At 39.0% G+C, this 21,197-nt stretch overlaps 1 protein-coding gene across 1 annotated transcript in view; it reads right to left on the reverse strand.

Annotated features, from left to right (window-relative positions):
- The window catches only part of mier1b (mesoderm induction early response 1b, transcriptional regulator), a 136,578-nt gene that overhangs the window by 24,796 nt on the left and 90,585 nt on the right, over window positions 1-21,197 (reverse strand). Inside the window, exons 10-11 of the mRNA XM_026195236.1 lie at window positions 19,315-19,409; window positions 18,104-18,231 (exon numbers count right to left, since the gene is read on the reverse strand). Coding sequence (XP_026051021.1) covers window positions 18,104-18,231; window positions 19,315-19,409 — 223 coding nt within the window. The remainder of the gene's footprint in view (window positions 1-18,103; window positions 18,232-19,314; window positions 19,410-21,197) is intronic.

Raw genomic sequence — 21,197 nt, forward strand, 5'->3', positions numbered from 1 at the left:
TAAATGCATAGTCTGTGAGCATTTTTTCTTTTTCATTATTAGGTCTATTTGCCTAATAATGAAAGACCAAGATTGCGGCGCGAACACATCGCGAGGCTCAGCGTCTCTCCAGTTTTTGCAATTTTGCAGTTTTATTCTTGCTCATCTCGGGTCTGTTCGTACTGAACAGCTTTGCTTTAACATCATACACCCGACAGGAGCTTTTGGATATCGGTGAGGACTTTACCAGCAGTTTTATCACCAATCTTCGAATCATCCCTGAGATCGCTAGAACACCCGAGGCTTCGCACTCTACCCGGCCGGGCGGAAGTGCTCACAGGCGGCGTCGAGATCGTAAACAAAGGCGGGGGAAGTGCGGAGGTCTAAGAGCTAAGCTAAAGCTAACACCGCTCCGGCTCTCTTTACCCAGCATTTTTCTTGCTAATGTGCGGTCACTGGTGAACAAACTGGATGAGTTACGACTCCGCATCACCCACAGTAAGAGACTTCTGGACTGCAATGTCATGGTTTTCACAGAAACATGGCTACACAGCGACGTACCCAACAATGCTATTGAGCCAGCAGGACGCTACACGTGGCAGGGCATCCAGATCATCAGTGACTACAAGTCAAGCAACTCCACACCAACAGTCACGGACGTCTCCTTCCTTAACGAGCTAAATGACTTTTATGCTCGCTTCAACAGCGACAGCAAGGAGACGCCACCAAAATCTCAGCCTCTTCAGACCACCAACCTCTCAAACTCACCTCCACAGATGTCCACACTGCACTGAGCCGGATCAACGCACGCAAGGCTGCTGGCCCTGATGGCATTCCTGGACGTGTGCTTAGGGCATGTGCAGAGCAGCTTGCAGGGGTCTTCACAGACATTTTCAACATGTCCCTCATCCAAGCAACTGTGCCTACATGTTTTAAGTCCACATCCATTGTGCCAGTACCAAAACACTCCTCCCCAACGTGCCTCAATGACTATCGCCCCGTAGCACTCACACCCATCATTATGAAGTGCTTCGAGCGACTGGTCCTAGCACATCTCAAAGACTGCCTCCCACCCACACTGGACCCACACAAATTTGCCTACTGCAGAAATAGGAGCACAGAAGATGCAGTATGCACAGTGCTGCACTCTGCACTCACACACCTGGACAATAACAACACGTATGTTAGGATGTTGTTTGTTGACTTCAGTTCAGCATTTAACACCGTCATTCCCTCCAAGCTGACCACAAAACATGGAGACCTGGACATTAACACCTCCCTCTGCAACTGGATTATGGACTTTCTGACCAACAGGCCTCAGCATGTTCGGTCAGGCCACAACCACTCCACCACCATCACACTTAACACTGGCGTACCACAGGGCTGTGTGCTGAGCCCATTCCTCTACTCCCTTTACACCCACAACTGCAAGCCTGTGCATGGATCCAACTCCATCATTAAGTTTGCAGATGACACCACGGTGATTGGCCTCATCAGTGACAACGATGAGACTGCCTACAGGGAAGAGGTACAGCACCTGGCCACATGGTGCGCTGACAATAACCCGCTCCTTAACACCAATAAGACCAAGGAGCTCATTGTGGACTTCAGGAAGAAGAAAGGAAGCACGCATGACCCCATCCACATTAACAGGATGGTTGTTGAACGTGTCTCCAGCTTCAAGTTCCTGGGAACCACCATCTCGGAGGACCTGTCCTGGGCTACAAACACCTCCAGCCTCGTCAAAAAGGCTCACCAGCGCCTTTTCTTCCTCAGGACACTGAAGAAGAACCAGCTGTCTTCAACCATCCTGGTGAACTTTTACTGGTGTGCGATCGAGAGCATCCTGACCAGTTGCATCACAGTCTGGTATGGGAACTGCTCAGTGGCTGACCGCAAGGCACTGCAGAGGGTGGTGAAAACTGCCCAACGAATCACAGGGACACCACTTCCTGCTCTTGAGGACATCCAGAGGAAACGCTGTCTATGTCGAGCTCGCAGCATTCTCAAGGACTCCTCTCACCCTGACCACGAACTTTTTAACCTCCTCCCCTCCGGAAGGCGTTTCAGGAGCCTCCGGACAAGGACCACAAGATTCAGGAACAGCTTTTTCCCTAAAGCTGTCTCCTTGCTGAACTCTGCCCTCTGACACCCCTCAACACCCCCCACACCACACACATAGACTCCTCCCCCTCTTCAACACTCTGATTTATTTACTCACAACAAGCAAAAAGTAACTTGTTATTACTTGCACTACTGCCTGTTCATCCAGGAACACTGTATAATCCATTTGCACATTGAAATTTTTTTTTTCTATGCACTTTACTGTCCATTGCAATACTGTAAATTATGTTCATAGTTCTGCCTATAGTGTACATACACTTTTACATAGCCCATCTGTATAGTATGTTCATAGTACACCTATCTGTATATCGTGCTTATAGTATTTAATATCTGTAAATTATGTCCATAATACTTACCTGTATAGTTATTGTACATATTATAGACCTTTATTTTGTACTTACTGCTTATTGCACTTCTGGTTAGATGCTAACTGCATTTCGTTGCCTTGTACCTATATGTGCAGTGACAATAAAGTTGAATCTAATCTAATCTAATCTAATCTATAGTTATCAGGTTCCATAGCCTATTTAGGTGCCGATGGTAGGCTACTTGAATGGCACAAAACAAAGCGCACTTTTGTTTCATTAGCACATTAATGAAACTGTTTTGATGTTGAGAGGTGCGAGATAAAAAATAAAAGCACTTTAACTAGAATGATTTTAGCGTGTGTGATTTATCCCGGGCGCGGATTGGGTAACGGGCCGAATATTAACAGGTGTGGGTGGGTGTAGATTTAATTTTTATATTATCATATAAATATGATAATATAAATATGATCTGGTCTGAACTTTGCGGGTACGGGCGGGCACGGGTCTCCAAAAATGGACCCATGCAGGACTGTAGTTTGAGCCTCGTCACAAGCATTTCAATGCCGAGTTTTCCCCAGTGTTAACTATGCAAATGACAAATAAATGCCTCTTGACACTTGAATCTCTTGACTCTTGGCCGTGTTTGCTAGAATACTTGGCAAAACTGAAAGAAGAATCAATTCGGTGTTCACGCGGTGTCACTCGCTCTGTGTGTGCGGATGGATTAATGCACAGAAAACTGTATGCGAGTTGAAATTGCTTGAAAGTTTAAATAAGCAAGAGAACACATGCAAATGAAAAACTTTCACTCTATGCTGGTAAAATTTAACAGCTAATCTGTGAATCACATGCGTGTCGTACTGTGGGTCTTGGTCCATATGGATAATGATACGTAATGATAATAATGATATGTGTTACGCTATTAAGCGATTTGAATAGTTTGAGCTGCTTAATTGCGGTTATGCTCCCGTTATTTTTTCTCCTCTAGGTCAATAATGTCCAGGTGTTTGCTGTTAGTGGGTGGGGCAACCCACTTTAAAGAAGCCTTGTTTGACGTACCACGTCATTCTCATCTGCTCCCGCTGGCAGACGGAGCGCAGCTCCGTGGTGTCTTGCTGGGCTCGCACGGCTCAGCTTATGATCTTTGTGGAGGTTTTTTTTGTGTTGAGTTAATATTTCCGTTTCCACAAGCACGTGTTCCAGTATGGGATTGATGTTTGTGTTTATAGTTGATTTTTAGAGCGGTGGTGGTGGAGATTCTGGTGACTGGTGTTTTCATGTTATTTAGTTTAGTTAGTGCAGCAGTTAGAGGACCCGGAAGACTCACAGTAAACATTGTATTTTGTTTTTGGTCGGGAGGTAGGTAAGTTTTATCTTGTGTTGTAGTTATGTGAGATCAGGATTTTCTTTCTGTTTGTTTTGTTATTTTTACCACCACGCTCTGTTTATGTAAAAATCATTATTGCATTAAATTAAATTATTTTTGCAATGTCACTGCGTCTATGGTTTTTGTATGTTATGTTGTACCAGCTTGGTTTATTACCATGGTCACGTAACATAAATGGGGGCTCGTTTAGCCGGGTTCTGAACCATATCAGGCATTTTTGAATAAATCCGATTTTCCCTTCGTGAAAATCTTTTTCTGTGGTGGTTGCACTGTGCGCTGTAAGAGCGCATCAGCTGGTTGTGATTGCCCTTTGTTCTTTTGTGCCATAGATATTGGTGACTTTTTTTTTCTTTTCTAGTGTAAAGTATTTTTGTGCCATTTAGCAATGTTTGATTTAGATGCATTTGTTATCGCTCCTTCACAGGATATTTTGTTAACTGCTACACGTGATGACCTTGTTAGAATCGCTGGCCACTATAAACTTGAGGTGAGTGGTAGCCCTTCCAAGGCTGAGCTTCAGGATAAGCTTCTGGGAGATTTGCGAGAACTTGGAGTGTTTGGGAAAGTGTTTCCTGTTGTATCTGCATTGCCTGACCAGGGTAAGCGTCTTCCTATTGATCCACCTTCACCTAGTAAGGCAGCACTAGAATTGAAACGTTTACAGTTAAGAGAAAAGGAAATTGAGTTGGAACGTGAAAAGACTAGATTGGAAGCTGATAGACAGACAGCGCGAGAGCGAGAGAAAAGAGAACACGAATTGAGACTGAAAGATCTTGAGTTTGCGCAGGCATTGCGAATGAAAGAACTCGAGCTGAAGGCTCGTGAGGCTGGTGCTCTATTCAACGCAGATCAAGTTGACATAACCCGTAACATTCGCCTTGTTCCACCTTTTAATGAGAATGAAGTTGATAAGTTTTTTGCACATTTCGAACGTGTAGCGACAACATTTAAATGGCCCAAAGAGATTTGGACCATGACGTTACAATGCGTTTTCACTGGAAAAGCGCAGGAGGCTTATTCCTCGTTAACTCTTGAAGACGCAGCTGATTATGAAAAAGTTAAACATGCTGTTTTACGCATTTATGCTCTTGTGCCAGAGGCTTATCGACAAAAGTTTCGCAGTTATCCGAAACCTGACGCTCTCACATTTGTCGAGTATGTTAGAGAAAAAGAAATGTTATTTGATCGATGGCTTAGCTCTCAAGAAGTAAAAACTTTTCAATCTCTTCGTGATTTGATTATTCTTGAAGATTTTAAAAACGGTCTTCCTCAAACAATCGCTACTCATGTTAGTGAGCATAAGAATTTAACTCCTGCTCGTGCAGCTGTGCTTGCCGATGAGTATGTACTCACTCATAAGCGTGTTCCTAGATGTGTCCAAGATGTCTAGAGAAACCGTGCCTGTTTCTGCCCGCCCTCTAGATCGGCGTCCGTCGGTACCTAATGTTACAGCTCCAACCCTGTGCTTATTGTAAGAAACGTGGTCATGTTTTGTCTGAGTGTTATTCGCTACAGCGTAAAAATAAGGCAGCGAGTCAATCCGCTTCTTATAGATCAGAGGTGGGTTTGTGTGTTTCGAACTTGCCTGTGAGCAGGGATGACACCCATACTAACAATCATAGTTTTGCGCCTTTTATAATGGATGGCTTTGTTTCTTTGCCAGGTGAGCACTTAAAAATTCCTGTAAAAATTTTGCGTGATACTGGTGCTTCACAGAGTTTTATTTTGCAAGATGTGTTGTCTTTCAGTGATAAGACTTTTACTGGTGATAGTATTCTTGTACGTGGATTTGAAATGGGTTATGTTAGTGTCCCTCTGCATGAGATTTCTCTTATGTCTGACTTGATTACTGGCAATGTTACCGTGGGTGTACGCCCCTCCTTGCCTATTGAAAACGTAGCTGTGCTACTTGGTAACGACTTGTGTGGTGGAAAGGTCTTGCCTTGTCCCATAGTGTCTCATGTAGCTCCAAAAACCTGTACTGATGACCTGTCAATTAACTTCCCTGAGGTTTTTTCGTCTAGTGTGGTTACTCGTGCTATGGTGAGAAATGAAAAAAAGGATGAAATTGAGGATCAACTTAATCTTAGTGACACATTTATTGCTCAACCTCCACTCTTTAACGATAGTGATTTACCTTTGAATTCTGCTTCAGTATCGTTCCCTTCTGATGCTCCTAAATTTTCTATGAGTCGAGAGCAGCTTATTAAGGAACAGAAAATTGACCCATCTCTTGCTTCTTTTTGTCAGAAGCTATGTCTGAAGAAGACATTGAGCATTCGCCGCATGGCTATTTTTTACGAGATGGTGTCTTAATGCGCAAGTGGAGACCTCTTATGGCCTCAGCACAAGATGAGTGGAGAGTTTTCTTACAAATTGTTGTCCCAGTCTCCTTTCGTGATAAAGTCTTGGGTTTAGCTCATGACCATCACTTTGCGGGTCATCTTGGTGTAAATAAGACCACTGACAGAATTTTACGCCATTTTTTTTGGCCAGGTATTAAAAGAGATGTCGTGAGATATTGTAGAACATGTCACTTATGTCAGGTAATTGGCAAACCTAACCAGGTGATTCCACCTGCACCTTTACAGCCGATTCCGGTTACGTCTGAGCCTTTTGAAAACGTTATCTTAGACTGTGTTGGCCCATTGCCCCGAACAAAGTCTGGGAATCAATGGTTACTCACCATAATGTGTAGCGTGACTCGTTTTCCAGAAGCTATTCCGCTCCGTAAAATTACAGCTCCTGTCATTGTTAAGGCCCTGATGGGTTTTTTCTCTCTTTTTGGTCTTCCGAAAACCATTCAGACTGATCGCGGTAATAATTTTATGTCCCGTGTATTTGCTCAAGCTATGCGCCAGCTCGCTGTCCACCATGTTACGTCCAGCCCGTATCATCCGCAAACTCAAGGTGCACTTGAGAGCTTCCATCAGACTTTGAACAGTATGCTCAAGTGTTTTTGCCTTGATTTTCAACGTGATTGGGATGAAGGTGTACCGTTTGCTCTTTTTGCTGTGCGTGAGGTAGTACAAGAGAGTTTGGGTTTTAGCCCATCAGAACTTGTTTTCGGTCACATGGTTCGTGGGCCTATGAAGCTGTTAAAAGAGTCATGGCTAGTTGAGCCTAAGGAGTCTGTCAGTTTGTGTGATTACGTGTCCAACATGCGTAATAGGCTCAGTCGTGCATGCCAGTTGGCTGAAGAGAATTTAGGTCTCTGTAAAAAACAAATGAAGCAGAGGTTTGATCAGAAGGCTGTTTTTCGAAGTTTCAGTCCTGGTGATAAAGTTCTTGTGTTGATTCCTGTGATGGGTTCTGCTTTGCAGGCTCGTTACACTGGGCCTTATTGTGTTGAACGGCGGGTGAGTAATTTGAATTATGTCATTTCGACTCCTGATCGAAAGAGAAAGACCACACTATGTCATATTAACCGTTTGAAGTTGTATTGTGGTCGAGAAGATTCAATTTCTGAGCTCAAATCTCCTTGCTCTCCAACTGTCAGAAATAGTGAGGCCTGCGTAACGAGCCTGCCACCATCCAAGAAGTGTGACGCTGGAGTTGTTGCCTCGTTGGTAGTTGAGGCACAACCTGAAAGTGCATTTTCGTCGGTACAACCGGGTGCTGTGGTCAGTGCTTTGTTTGAAGATGAGGGTCGTATTCCATCGATGGAGGTAATTGAAGGGAGAATGAAGAATTCTGAGGTTCTTAATGATCTAGATTCATTTTTGTCTAGTTTATCCACATTGGAACGTAATGATTTAATCTCCTTGATTAAACAACATGAGAATTTGTTTCCTGATGTGCCTCGTCGAACAACGGCAATAGAACATGACATTGATGTGGGGGCCTCATTTCCAATTAAACAGCATCCTTATCGTACAAACCCACACAAAAGGTTGTTGCTTCAGAGTGAGGTAAAGTTTATGTTGGAAAATGGCATTGCAGAATCTAGTAATAGTCCATGGAGTTCGCCCTGTTTACTCATTCCAAAAAGTGATGGTTCCATGCGTTTTTGCACAGATTTTAGAAGGATGAATGCAGTTACAAAACCTGACAGCTACCCATTACCGCGTATCGATGATTGTGTTGATCGCCTGGGTTCAGCTGTATTTGTCAGTAAAATTGACCTGTTGAAGGGTTACTGGCAAGTTCCGTTGACCCCTTCGTGCTAAAGAGATTTCAGCTTTTGTCACGCCAGATCATTTTTTACAGTATACCGCCATGGCCTTTGGCCTTCGAAACGCTCCCGCCACTTTTCAAAGGCTCATCAATGGCGTGCTGGATGGTGTGCCTAACTGCGCAGCCTATCTGGATGATTTGGTGGTCTATAGTGCCACCTGGCCTTCTCATATGGCCCATCTTTCCACGGTGTTTCGTAGGTTATCGGAGGCTAATTTAACCATTAACCTGGCTAAATGTGAGTTTGGCCAGGCTACTGTAGTATATCTGGGTAAAGTGGTTGGTCGTGGGCAGGTGCGTCCTGTCCAGTCTAAAGTTGAAGCGATTTTGAATTATCCTCCTCCAACCACTCGTCGCGAACTTCGTCGCTTCCTTGGCATGGTAGGTTACTACCGGTCATTTTGCAAAAATTTCTCTGCTTTTGCCTCGCCCCTCACTGATTTGCTCAGTCCGAAAGTGACCTACAATTGGACTCCACAGAGTCAGGCTGCTTTCGAGTCTGTTAAAGCACTGCTGATTACTGGGCCTGTGTTAGCCGCTCCTGATTTTTCGTGGCCTTTTTCTATTGCGGTTGATGCGAGTGATTTAGGAGCAGGAGCTGTTCTTCTACAACAAGACAGGGATGGTCTTGAACACCCGGTCTGTTTTTTTTCGCGCAAATTTAACTGTCATCAGCGTGCTTATTCGACCATAGAGAAGGAAGCCCTTGCTCTTGTGCTTGCCTTTCAGCACTTTGAGGTCTATGTGGGAGGTGCTGCATATCCGGTTGTGGTATACACAGATCACAACCCCTTGGTTTTTCTTGATCGCATGCGTAATTCTAACCAGCGCTTAATGCGGTGGAGTTTGATACTGCAAGGTTACAACTTGGAGATCAGGCATATTCGAGGACGCGACAATGTAGTTGCAGATGCATTGTCTCGTGCTTGATTGGGATAAACTTGAAAACAAATTGTAAAAAAAAAATTGCACTAATTTTGTTTCTCGTTTAGCAGGGTTTTGGTGCCATTGCTGAATGTTAATGGGTTTGTAAATATTTATTTGTAAGTATTTATTTTTTATTGATTTCAACCCCAATTTTTTTTCTTAAGTGTGGGGGTGTTACGCTATTAAGCGATTTGAATAGTTTGAGCTGCTTAATTGTGGTTATGCTCCCGTTATTTTTTCTCCTCTAGGTCAATGATGTCCAGGTGTTTGCTGTTAGTGGGTGGGGCAACCCACTTTAAAGAAGCCTTGTTTGACGTACCACGAGGCGGGGCTCTCCTTTCATTCTCATCTGCTCCCGCTGGCAGACGGAGCGCAGCTCCGTGGTGTCTTGCTGGGCTCGCACGGCTCAGCTTATGATCTTTGTGGAGGTTTTTTTTGTGTTGAGTTAATATTTCCGTTTCCACAAGCACGTGTTCCGGTATGGGATTGATGTTTGTGTTTATAGTTGATTTTTAGAGCGGTGGTGGTGGAGATTCTGGTGACTGGTGTTTTCATGTTATTTAGTTTAGTTAGTGCAGCAGTTAGAGGACTCGGAAGACTCACGGTAAACATTGTATTTTGTTTTTGGTCGGGAGGTAGGTAAGTTTTATCTTGTGTTGTAGTTATGTGAGATCAGGATTTTCTTTCTGTTTGTTTTGTTATTTTTACCACCACGCTCTGTTTATGTAAAAATCATTATTGCATTAAATTAAATTATTTTTGCAATGTCACTGCGTCTATGGTTTTTGTATGTTATGTTGTACCAGCTTGGTTTATTACCATGGTCACGTAACAATATGATAGTGATCCGTACGGATCACTTCCTCCTCACTCTTAACCTGGTCCCTGACACATCACTTACCCCTCCACGTCATCTTTCGACGTAACCTACGCACACTTTCACCCTCCCGGCTATCTGCAATGGTTTCATCTTCACTTCCTTCCCCTAAATTGTTTGCATCTTTGGATGTAAACAGTGCTACTGATACTTTCTGCTCCACTGTTTGCCCTGTATCTTCCAGGCCAGTCCGTAACACCCCTTCTGCCCCTTGGTTATCTGATGTTCTACACGAACACCGTTCTAAGCTTAGAGCTTCTAAAAGGGTGTGGCGCAAGTCCATAAATACTACTGACCTTATTGTGTATCAGTCACTCCTATCTTCTTTCTCTGCTAATGTCTCCTCTGCTACAATTACATACTACCATAACAAAATTAACAATTCATCTAACTCTCACATGCTTTTTAAAATATTTTCCTCACTTCTTTGTCCTCCTTCTCCCCCTCCTGCTTCATCTCTAATAGCTGACGACTTTGCAACGTTTTTCATTAATAAAATTAAACACATTAGTGCACAATTTTCCACACCACAATCATTCAAGCTCATATCACCAGCAAACTTACACTCATTTACATCCTTCTCTTCACTCTCTGAGGCAGAAGTCTCAAAACTCATCCTTTCTAATCACCCTACTACTTGCCCGCTTGATCCTATTCCATCTCATCTCCTTCAAGCCATTTCTCCTGCAGCTGTACCTGCACTCACTCACATCATCAACACTTCCCTCCACACTGGTGTTTTTCCCTCATCATTTAGACAGGCACGTATAACTCCACTACTTAAGAAACCCAGCCTCAACCCATCTCTTTTAGTGAACTACAGACCAGTTTCCTTTCTTCCTTTCATTGCAAAAACACTTGAAAGAGCTGTGTTCAAACAAGTCTCCACATTTCTCACACACAACAATCTCCTTGACAGCAACCAATCTGGCTTCAGAAGTGGACATTCAACTGAGACGGCCTCGCTCTCAGTTGTTGAATCTCTAAGACTGGCAAGAGCAGAATCCAAATCTTCAGTACTTACACTCTAAAATATTTTGGGTTATTTAATCTACCCAACCGCTGGGTTATGAAATGCTTTACCCATTATAGGTTATTTATATGGAATTTGGGTTATTTTGTGCAACTCATGCATTGGGTCAAAATCCATCAACCCAACTTATATCAGTTGACCCAGCACATGGGTTGTTTGTGCTTCGAACCTCATCATCACATCATCACCAGAGTCCACACACAGAGCGCTCGATACAGCAGAGAACCTGAATGCTCATCCAGCGAGGCGAATAAATAATAAAGGTATGTGTACACTACATGTCTAATTCACTTTGTCTGTGTTAAGTTACCTATTAAAGTAGTATATTGTCGAGGCAAGTTGGTTGGTTTGGCAAACATTGTAGCTAACGTTAGCCATTATCATGGAAGCACTGCAGCTTATCCGTTTGGTCTGAATTATATTAATTAATTAACTTTAATTAAACAAGTTCATAATGCCCATGAGCATATAGTGTTCATACTAGACTAACTAGGGCCCAGGTCAGGAAGCAGGTAAGTCAATTCTCAGCATATAGAGACTCTTTCACCTAGATATCACACTATAGAGATTGTGTCTGTTCCCCGAACTAGAAAATCAAACCAAACCAAGTTAAGGTTAACAATTTAATTGAGGTTCAACAAATAAAAAACAAATGCAATATGGATAAACAAATGATAAAGCTTGGCTTATTGAATATCAGATCCATTTCTACGAAAACACTTTTTGTAAATAATATGATCACTGATTAAAATATAGATGTACTCTGTTTGACAGAAACCTGGCTAAAACCTGATGATTACAATATTTTAAATGAGTCCACCCCCCAAGATTACTGTTATAAACACGAGCCACGTCTAAAAGGCAAAGGGGGAGGAGTTGCTCCAATTTATAACAACGTTTTCAGGATTTCTCAGAGGGCAGGCTTCAAGTATAACTCGTTTGAAGTAATGGTGCTACATATAACATTATCCAGAGAAACAAATGTTAATGATAAATCCCCTGTTATGTTTGTACTGGCTACTGTATAAAGGCCACCAGGCCACCATACAGACTTTAGAGTTTGGTGATTTTACATCCGAGTTAGTTCTGGCTGCAGATAAAATTTTAATAGTTGGTGATTTTAATATCCATGTCCATAATGAAAAGATGCATTGGGATCAGCATTTATAGACATTCTGAACTCTATTGGTGTTAGACAACACATTTCAGGACCTACTCATTGTCGAAATCATACTCTAGATTCAATACTGTCACATGGAATTGATGTTGATAGTGTTGAAATTATTCAGCCAAGTGATGATATCGCAGATCATTATTTAGTTCTGTGCAAACTTCATATAGCCAAAATTGTAAATTCTACTTCTTGTTACAAGTATGGAAGAACCATCACTTCTACCACAAAAGACTGCTTTTTTTTTTTTTTTAAAGACTGTATTCATCTTCCTGATGTATACAAATTCCTTAGCATATCCAAAACCTCAGAACAACTTGATGATGTAACAGAAACTATGGACTCTCTCTTTTCTAGCACTTTAAATAGAGTTACTCCTTTACGCTTAAGGAAGGTTAAGGAAAACAGTTTGACACCATGGTATAATGAGCATACTCGCACCCTAAAGAGAGCAGCCCGAAAAATGGAGCGCAGCTGGAGGAAAACATAACTAGAGGTATTTCGTATTGCTTGGCGGGAAAGTAACATATCCTACAGAAAAGCATTAAAAACTGCTAGATCTGAAAACTTTTCTTCTCTTTTAGAAGAAAACAAACAAAACCCCAGGTATTTATTCAATGCAGTGGCTAAATTAACGAAAAATAAAGCCTCAACAAGTGTTGACATTTCCCAACACCACAGCAGTAATGACTTTATGAACTACTTTACTTCTAAAATCGATACTATTAGAGATAAAATTGCAACCATTCAGCCGTCAGCTACAGTATCACATCAGACAGTGCACTATAGACCCCTGAGAAACAGTTCCACTCATTCTCTACTATAGGAGAGGAAGAATTGTATAAACTTGTTAAATCATCTAAACCAACATGTATGTTAGACCCTATACCATCTAAGCTCCTAAAAGAGGTGGTTCCAGAAGTCATAGATCCTCTTCTGACTATTATTAATTCCTCATTGTCATTAGGATATGTCCCCAAAACCTTCAAACTGGCTGTTATTAAGCCTCTCATCAAAAAACCACAACTTGACCCCAAATAACTAGTTAATTAGAGACCAATCTCGAATCTCCCTTTTCTGTCCAAGATACTGGAAAAGGTGGTATCCTCACAATTATATTCCTTCTTAGAGAAAAATGGTATATGTGAGGATTTCCAGTCAGGATTTAGACCGTATCATAGTCCTGATACTGCTCTCCTTAGAGTTACAAATGATCTGCTCTTATCATCTGATCGTGGGTGTATCTCTCTATTAGTTTTATTGGATCTTAGTGCTGACCATAGTAGTATGACCATATTAGCCCGGTCCTGTCATCGCTGCACTGGCTCCCTATCAAACATCGTATATATTTTAAAATATTGCTTATTACTTATAAAGCCCTGAATGGTTTAGCACCTCAGTATTTGAATGAGCTCCTTTTATATTATACTCCTCTACCTCTGCTACGTTCTCAAAACTCAGGCAATTTGATAATTCCTATTACCTAGAATAGCAAAATCAACTGCGGCAGCAGATCCTTTTCCTATTTGGCGCCTAAACTCTGGAATAACCTACCTAACATTGTTCGGGAGGCAGACACACTTTTGCAGTTTAAATCTAGATTAAAGACCCATCTCTTTAACCTGGCATAAACATAACATACTAATATGCTTTTAATATCCAAATCCGTTAAAGGATTTTTAGGCATTAATTAGGTAAACCGGAACCGGAAACACTTCACATAACACCCAATATGTACTTGCTAAATCATTAGAAGAATGGCATCTACGTTAATATTTGTCTGTTTCTCTCTTGTTCCGAGGTCACCATGGCCACCAGATCCAGTCTGTGTCCAGATCAGAGGATCACTGCAGTCACCCGGATCCAGTACGTATCCAGACTAGACGGTGGATCAGCACCTAGAAAGGACCTCTACTGCCCTGAAAGACAGCGGAGACCAGGACAACTAGAGCCCCAGATACAGATCCCCTTTAAAGACCTTGTCTCAGAGGACCACCAGGACAAGAGCACAGGAAACAGATGATTCTTCTGCACAATCTGACTTTGCTGCAGCCTGGAATTGAACTACTGGTTTCGTCTGGTCAGAGGAGAACTGGCCCCCCAACTGAGCCTGGCTTCTCCCAAGGTTTTTTCTCCATTCTGTCACCGATGGAGTTTCGGTTCCTTGCCGCTGTCGCCTCTGGCTTGCTTAGTTGGGATCACTTCATCTACATCGATATCGTTGACTTGATTGCAAATAAATGCACATACACTATTTAACTGAACAGAGATGACATAACTGAATTCAATGATGAACTGCCTTTAAGGATGAACAAATATAATCACATTAAAAATAACTTTCAAATTTGGTAATACTTAAAGCATTGCTTGGAAAAGTTGTGTGAAGCATTTAAAATCACTTGAAAACATTAGACCATTTCTGCCACAAGTTGCCCCTTTTCCTGGTGTCCACATCAGTGGCGTTTGTTCTGATATCAGCTTTAACAGAATTCTTAGCTAAATTTGAATGATTCCCTCAAGACTTCACAGAGATGTTATTGATTCTGTGGTAAATTTGACTGCTTTCTTCACTTTATCTCCAAGCACTGTTAAACAGCAGATAAACGGTCCACGCAGCCCTACTAGCGCGGATTCGTTCTGCTTTCAGTTTGTTTATCCAATGTAGCTTTCTTTGAATGAATGCGTGTTGTGATGACATCACAGAATGCTTCTAAGCCCAGATTCTGCAGAAATTGTGTGGAAAATATGAAAATTTGCGATCTATTGTGAAAATTAGATCGAAAACTTGCAATTCCCCATGTTTTAATTACTGAATGGAAGCAAGCTTGCGTACATGTTTGGCAGCAAGCAAGCCAGGTACCCAGTTTGTTTCAGCGCATGGGGCTAACGAACCCCTCACATGCTATCGCTCAGGTCCTACTCTCAACATATAAATAAATCCATGCAAATTTTAGAATTTTAGAAAAACTAGGCTCGAAATTTTAATAGCTCGCCAGGTGATGTTTATAACTTTTTAATATTTTTTTGTGCCCTTAATTTTGGCTTATTTCATTTACTACCTTTTACAACCCCACGGACACCCTGTTAATCTTAGGTATTCCAATATTTAATAACACATCTAAAGTTGCAACTGTATTATTTAATAAGCTAACAAGAACTAAGACTTGTATTTTTTTTTAACAAAGATGAATAACTTCTGCAGCAAATGTAGCTATTGCTCATTGTGAAAGTTAATGGTTAACTAATGAGGTCTTATTGTAAAGTGATACCAATGGGTCTTTATAGTTCTTTTGCACTTTAATCTGTGTAAAACTTTTAACTTTATATATTCTGTACTGCTTTATTGTATTTAAATGTTCATTTATTTTTGTTATTAGAAAAAAAGTTATATAACCTGTTATACCGTATTATGACCACTTTTTTAAACTAAATTTCAATACCGCGTTAGTACCATATACCGTGATAAAAGCATGAGCAATTAACCCTCTGAAGTTGATTAACGCGTATACGCATTATGAGGCATTTTCTCTTGATAACCCCAAAAAGAACTTAAATTACCCTTTCAGTTTTGATCGTACAGATAAGAGCAATACATCAAATTATTCTGTAAAGGGTCTACTTTTTTTGTATACAGACATAAGAAAACGTTGTGCACTTATAAAATAAAGATAACAAACAAGGTGTGCTGTCTGCAGCCTTTGTCTGCCCTTCATTTACAAACGTGTCATTAAAATGAGCTGTAACAACAAAGAGACATGAGAGATATATTTATAGAAGGCTTGACATGTGTACTTATAAACTAAACAAGTGTTGCTGAAAACAAATATTCTGTAATAAAGTAATCCATATGAAAACAACGCAATGTCTGTTTTTCACGTCTCACTTCATTATCTTTTAATGCGACCACGCCCCCGCGCTGAACGCTCTAAGACAACGCAGCAAGATTGTTCTTCATGTTTTTTCTTTTTTTTTACTGTTTGCTTCGCGATGAGAGGAAGAAGACATAATTCACCCCAAAAAGATGTGATGTGGTTGAGGATTTGAGATTTGGATTTTATCAGAAAAAAGAATGAAACACTTTATTCAGCAGAGATCATAAACATGAGTTAGTCTCTTTTTATTAATTTATATACTTGTACTAGTTTTAACATAATGTGTAACCATTTTACTAGTTACACATTTTCCAAAGACTTTTCCAAACTATAATTCCTGACTAAATGTATAATCATGTGAAATATAAAGAAGTTTCAATAACAATATACAATACTATACCATTCAAAAGCTTGAGGTAAATAATATAAATATAACGAATAAATGTAAATGTAACGTAACAAACAATGCTGTTCTTCAATTAATCCCCCCTAAAAAAATCTGAAAAAATATTCAGCTCTTTTCAACAACAACAACAATAATAATAACAACAACAACAATAATAATAACAATATATATATATTTTTTTTTATTTTTTTTTTATTTTTTTGTAGAAAATGAGATTGTTAAAAGGATTTCTGAAGGATTGTGTGACTGGAGTAATGATGCAAGAAATTCGGTTTGAAAGTCAGCTTTGATTGTTCCTAATAAACTGTTTAACTGCACTCCCAAGTGGATATTAAATTATGTTGTGGGATAATTAAATATATTCTAAATAAACTACTAACATAAAATTATATACATTTATTTTGTCCTCACATTCTTTCTTGTAACTCCTCCCTCTCAGTGACAAACCTGACTGAAAGGCTCATTATGCAGCTCATTATGCAGGCCTTTGTCTTCTCATTCATGTTAGTTGACGCCTACTCGCATATGACTTTTTTACCAACAAAAAGTGTCTTAGAAAATGTAAATCTATATATTGTTTTCTGAAAGTGAGTATGAAAGATGATTTTCACATAATTTAGAAAATAAAATTCTAGGCTACAAGTTTCAGTTCTCAGAAGTCCCGGGAACCAATGTACCAATGTGTTTTTAGTTTTTCACTAACCACGCATAACATTTTTTTTTTCTCAAAAACACAAATCATGTACATACATGCTGCTCACATATTATAATAGCCCAGTATGTGCTGATTACAGTGAGATTAGACTTTAGCTATTTACATTCTTCTAAGAAACTGAAAAAATCACAAATGTCAGGGCATGACAAAACTTCTCCAGGCCCCAAAAATACCCTTACTCCAGAGGGTTAATCGCAACAGGAAAATTTGATACCGACATTTCCCTACTTGCAAATGAATGTCCCTTTACAGTTTAGATTTTGCTACATGATCTAATGCATTAATAATGTATGAAAGTGTTTTCTGTGGCCATGAAAATATCCTTTCCTAGAGTTGACATGAATGTACACAATGTTCGCTGGATGAACAGATTAGTTGAGGGCAATTTAATTATGCTACAGTTACTACTGGCAGCTGATATAAATAATAATTTTTAATCATAATTTATTGTAATTAATTATATTAATTTCCCTTTTGAGCTAATTTACTAAACCAACAAACTTCACTTGTTTGCAAGCTTCACACACACTCGCTAGGCCTTTCTCTCTCTCTCGGTCTCCTTAATTTATTCAAATTTATTACAATAAATAACACATTGGCCCTACTTATTTCACTAAAGAATTCTACCTCTAAAGAGCTGTAGATAAAATAGCTTAACAAATGATTTTTTTATTATTTATTAGTTTATTACTATTATTTATTAGTTTATTTTGCGCTGCAAAACATCCATGACAGCCATTGTCTATGCTGGCAAATAATGGACACTTGATGTGAATTATATAAATTTGAATAGCACAGCCATTCAAAACCTGAAGGTCTATCATGTACATTGCAAAGCAATAACTGCAGACAATTCTTTTAGGCAGGATTTAAACACAGCCAAGTAACAAAAGTGTGATCACTGTTTATAAAACATTTTTGTAGGCTAGATATATAAATCACAAAAGTGGATGACCAAAATGCTATGTAATAATAATTTTTGAAATTCAAAACCCAATAACGTCTCCAGTTACTGACGTAACCTTGGGTACCTAAGAAGTGTCTAGCCTACTAAAATGTTCATAAAACAATGATCACGCTTCTTTAGTTACTTTAACCCAAGGAAAAGGTTTTAGCAAAGATACTTACGTTACTCCTGGGTGAAGGTTGTATTTCCTTTTTCCAAGCCTAGTTTGTTGCGCAAAGAAATCATACCGCTCTGACTTTTTCCACATGTAATAAAAAGCCACACAATCTCCGACAGACCTTGTTCTGACCTGAAATTGATTAAGGAAATGACAATAATAAAAAAAAAAAAAAAAAAAAAAACATTATTTAGTTTTGAAATGCCACATCAAGTAGTCAAGTACTCTGTTAGATATACTTATCTAACAGAGAAAACTGCTTGGCACATTATTGAACCCCACAGCTTATTAAAATTTTTTAGTGATTACATCTGTAAATGTTAAAATGTTAATACAAGAAAGGGCAGATATGGATTGACATTCATTTCAAGACTTTCTTCAAATTAACTGATCTACCTACTGCATTAAACCTATTGTTCCAACCAGATTAAAAATATCCAACCAGATTCAACCCATTTAGAATTATGAGTTAAAGGATTGGCTCCATTCTAATTTTCTTAGTCTGAACTTGATTAAAACAGAAATATTAAAAATTTCTCTGGATTACCAGCTCACTCCTTCATTCATTCGTCTGCATTACGTTCAAAATTCTACTGCCAGATTATTAAATGCCACAAAAAAATCTGTTTACATCACCCCTATTCTAATTAATCTTCACTGGTTGCCTGTCTCTATTCGTGTGCAATACAAAATTCTTTTGCTCACCTTTAAGACTCTCAAAGGTCTTGCTCCCTCCTATCTTTCTGACCTACTCTTTCCTAATATACCTTCTTGCGCACTCCAGGCTTACAATTGCAAACTTCTTTGTGTACCTAGGCTCCGCATTTCTTCAATGGGCGGCAGGTCCTTTTATGTTACTGCACCCAAACTTTGGAATTCACTTCTCCTTACACTCAGAACAGTCACCACCTCTTTCAGTCAATTCAAATCAAAGCTTAAAACCTATTTGTTTATATCAACACTACCACTAATTTACATTGTGTATGTGTCCATTTTGTTTTACTATTTCTACTACATAATCTGTGTTATATGCAACTGCATTATTTTTAACTGCTTTGGACAAATGTCCAATGCAATTGTTTCTTTGTAATCAATATTTGTTGCTTTGGTATACCTTTTACAACATCCTTAAGCTTAGGAAAGGTGCGATATAAATTAAACATTACAATATTATTATTATTATTATTGTGATGAATGCCATAAAATGAGCACTACCTTGCTGGCCTGGATAAAATGGAAGTCTTTTCCGTAAGCCTTTAAACCTTGTTCAAAATTTCTACATTCTTCTTCCGTCCAGACAGATAGTTCCTCTGTATAAAAAAAATAATAAAAAAATGTGACTTCAGTCGATGGAAAAATCCATTTAATTGCAGTTTTTTTTAGGACCATATACATATACATATATATATATATATATATATATATATATATATATATATATATATATATATATATATATATATATATTTGGGATGCATGATAAAAATTGCCCGATAATTAATGCGCATCTTGTTAGCAACGCCAGTTCAGTTATCAGCTGTAAATCTTTACTCGTGCATGATTTCATGTGGAGCAGCATTTAAACAAAGCCTTTATTAACTGACAAGCTGTGCCATACCACGGTCATATTTTGCATATGTTTTGCTTAAAAGTACCATGCGCAAATTAGCAGCAATTCTGCGTCAATTGCTTGAATGCTACAACTAAATATAAAACTAAATTGTATTTACAAAACAAAACAAAAATTGCCATGCTATCGGGCAGGCTATGCCTAATATAAAATATAAAATAACTTACATAAAAGTTTAAATAAGTAAACATGTATAATATATAACCAAATAAGTAAGAAATGTATAATGTATAAAATGGATAATAAAGCTTGGAGGAACAGAATACACCTTGATGCAAAAAAAATTAAAAATAAATTTAAGTTTAAATTAAGTAAAAATCGGCAAACACTGTGGAACCCATTGAACGCTGAATGTTCTGCTGCATTTGAGCAACCACGTTCAATTTTTAATTCTAGTGTCTGTTATTTTAATGAACTAAATGATTTGTATTACTATAAAAAATCTAAACAATGGTGGGGGTCGATGGGCAAGTGATGTAACCAGTATTGCAGCTTAACAAAGGTATCATCGTCAACACCGTCTATTGTGGCAAGCCTAGTCGAGAACCGTTTATCCATTCAACTTCACATGTGGCGGATGTGTTGCTATGAACCCAAGGGAGTGCAGTGTTGCTTTTTGGTGCAATATGTACATGCAACACGTTCAGAATTAATAAACTTTTAATAAACTACAGAACAGAGCAAGCCGGCAGGGCTTATGTAGCCTATGCTCAAGTTATTATAGTTATTATGACAAGTTATTATTAGGCTAATGTACATTTTACAGCAAAAAAAAGTATCATGTGTAAAAATAATGATTAACATGGCAGATAAAAGCAGCTGCTTTTTTTTTACACCAACAATATACTATAGGCGTACTAACAGAACTCGAGCAATTTTTCAAACTGGATCAAAGGGCAATTTGTGTGTATTTCAATATTATTTCTAAAGGTTAATTTTTCTCAAACAAACACTGTTTGTGGTGCATGAATAAATAACATTTATAAAATGAATCATATTTCATGAATGCATATGTCATAAATTTATAAATTATAATTGTGATTACCGATCATGACTGTTGTCATTTGAGAAAATTCTGAATTATTGCATCATATTGTATCTCATATAGTTTCCTGATTTATTATCATATAAATGAACATACTGTCAACTTAATGAAAAGTGGTAAAACTTAAATACTTTTCTTGAAAACTAAATCAGTGAAATTCCTTATATTAATTCCAAATTATACTCATGTTTTGCTTTTAAAACAACAAAAAAGACTTTGACGAACAGAGGTCGTGTAGGTGCACTTATTCAAAAAAAACACATCCATGCTTCAATTTATTAAAGTTGGCCACTGAGAATGACTGCTGGCATAAGTGACCTTGGACAACAAAACCAGTCTTAAGTGTAAATTTTTCAAAATTGAGATTTATAGATCCTCTGAAAGCTGAATGAATAAGCCCTCCATTGATGTATGGATTTGTTA

This window comes from Carassius auratus, chromosome 2 (assembly GCF_003368295.1).
Source record: "Carassius auratus strain Wakin chromosome 2, ASM336829v1, whole genome shotgun sequence".
Taxonomy (NCBI): domain Eukaryota; kingdom Metazoa; phylum Chordata; class Actinopteri; order Cypriniformes; family Cyprinidae; genus Carassius; species Carassius auratus.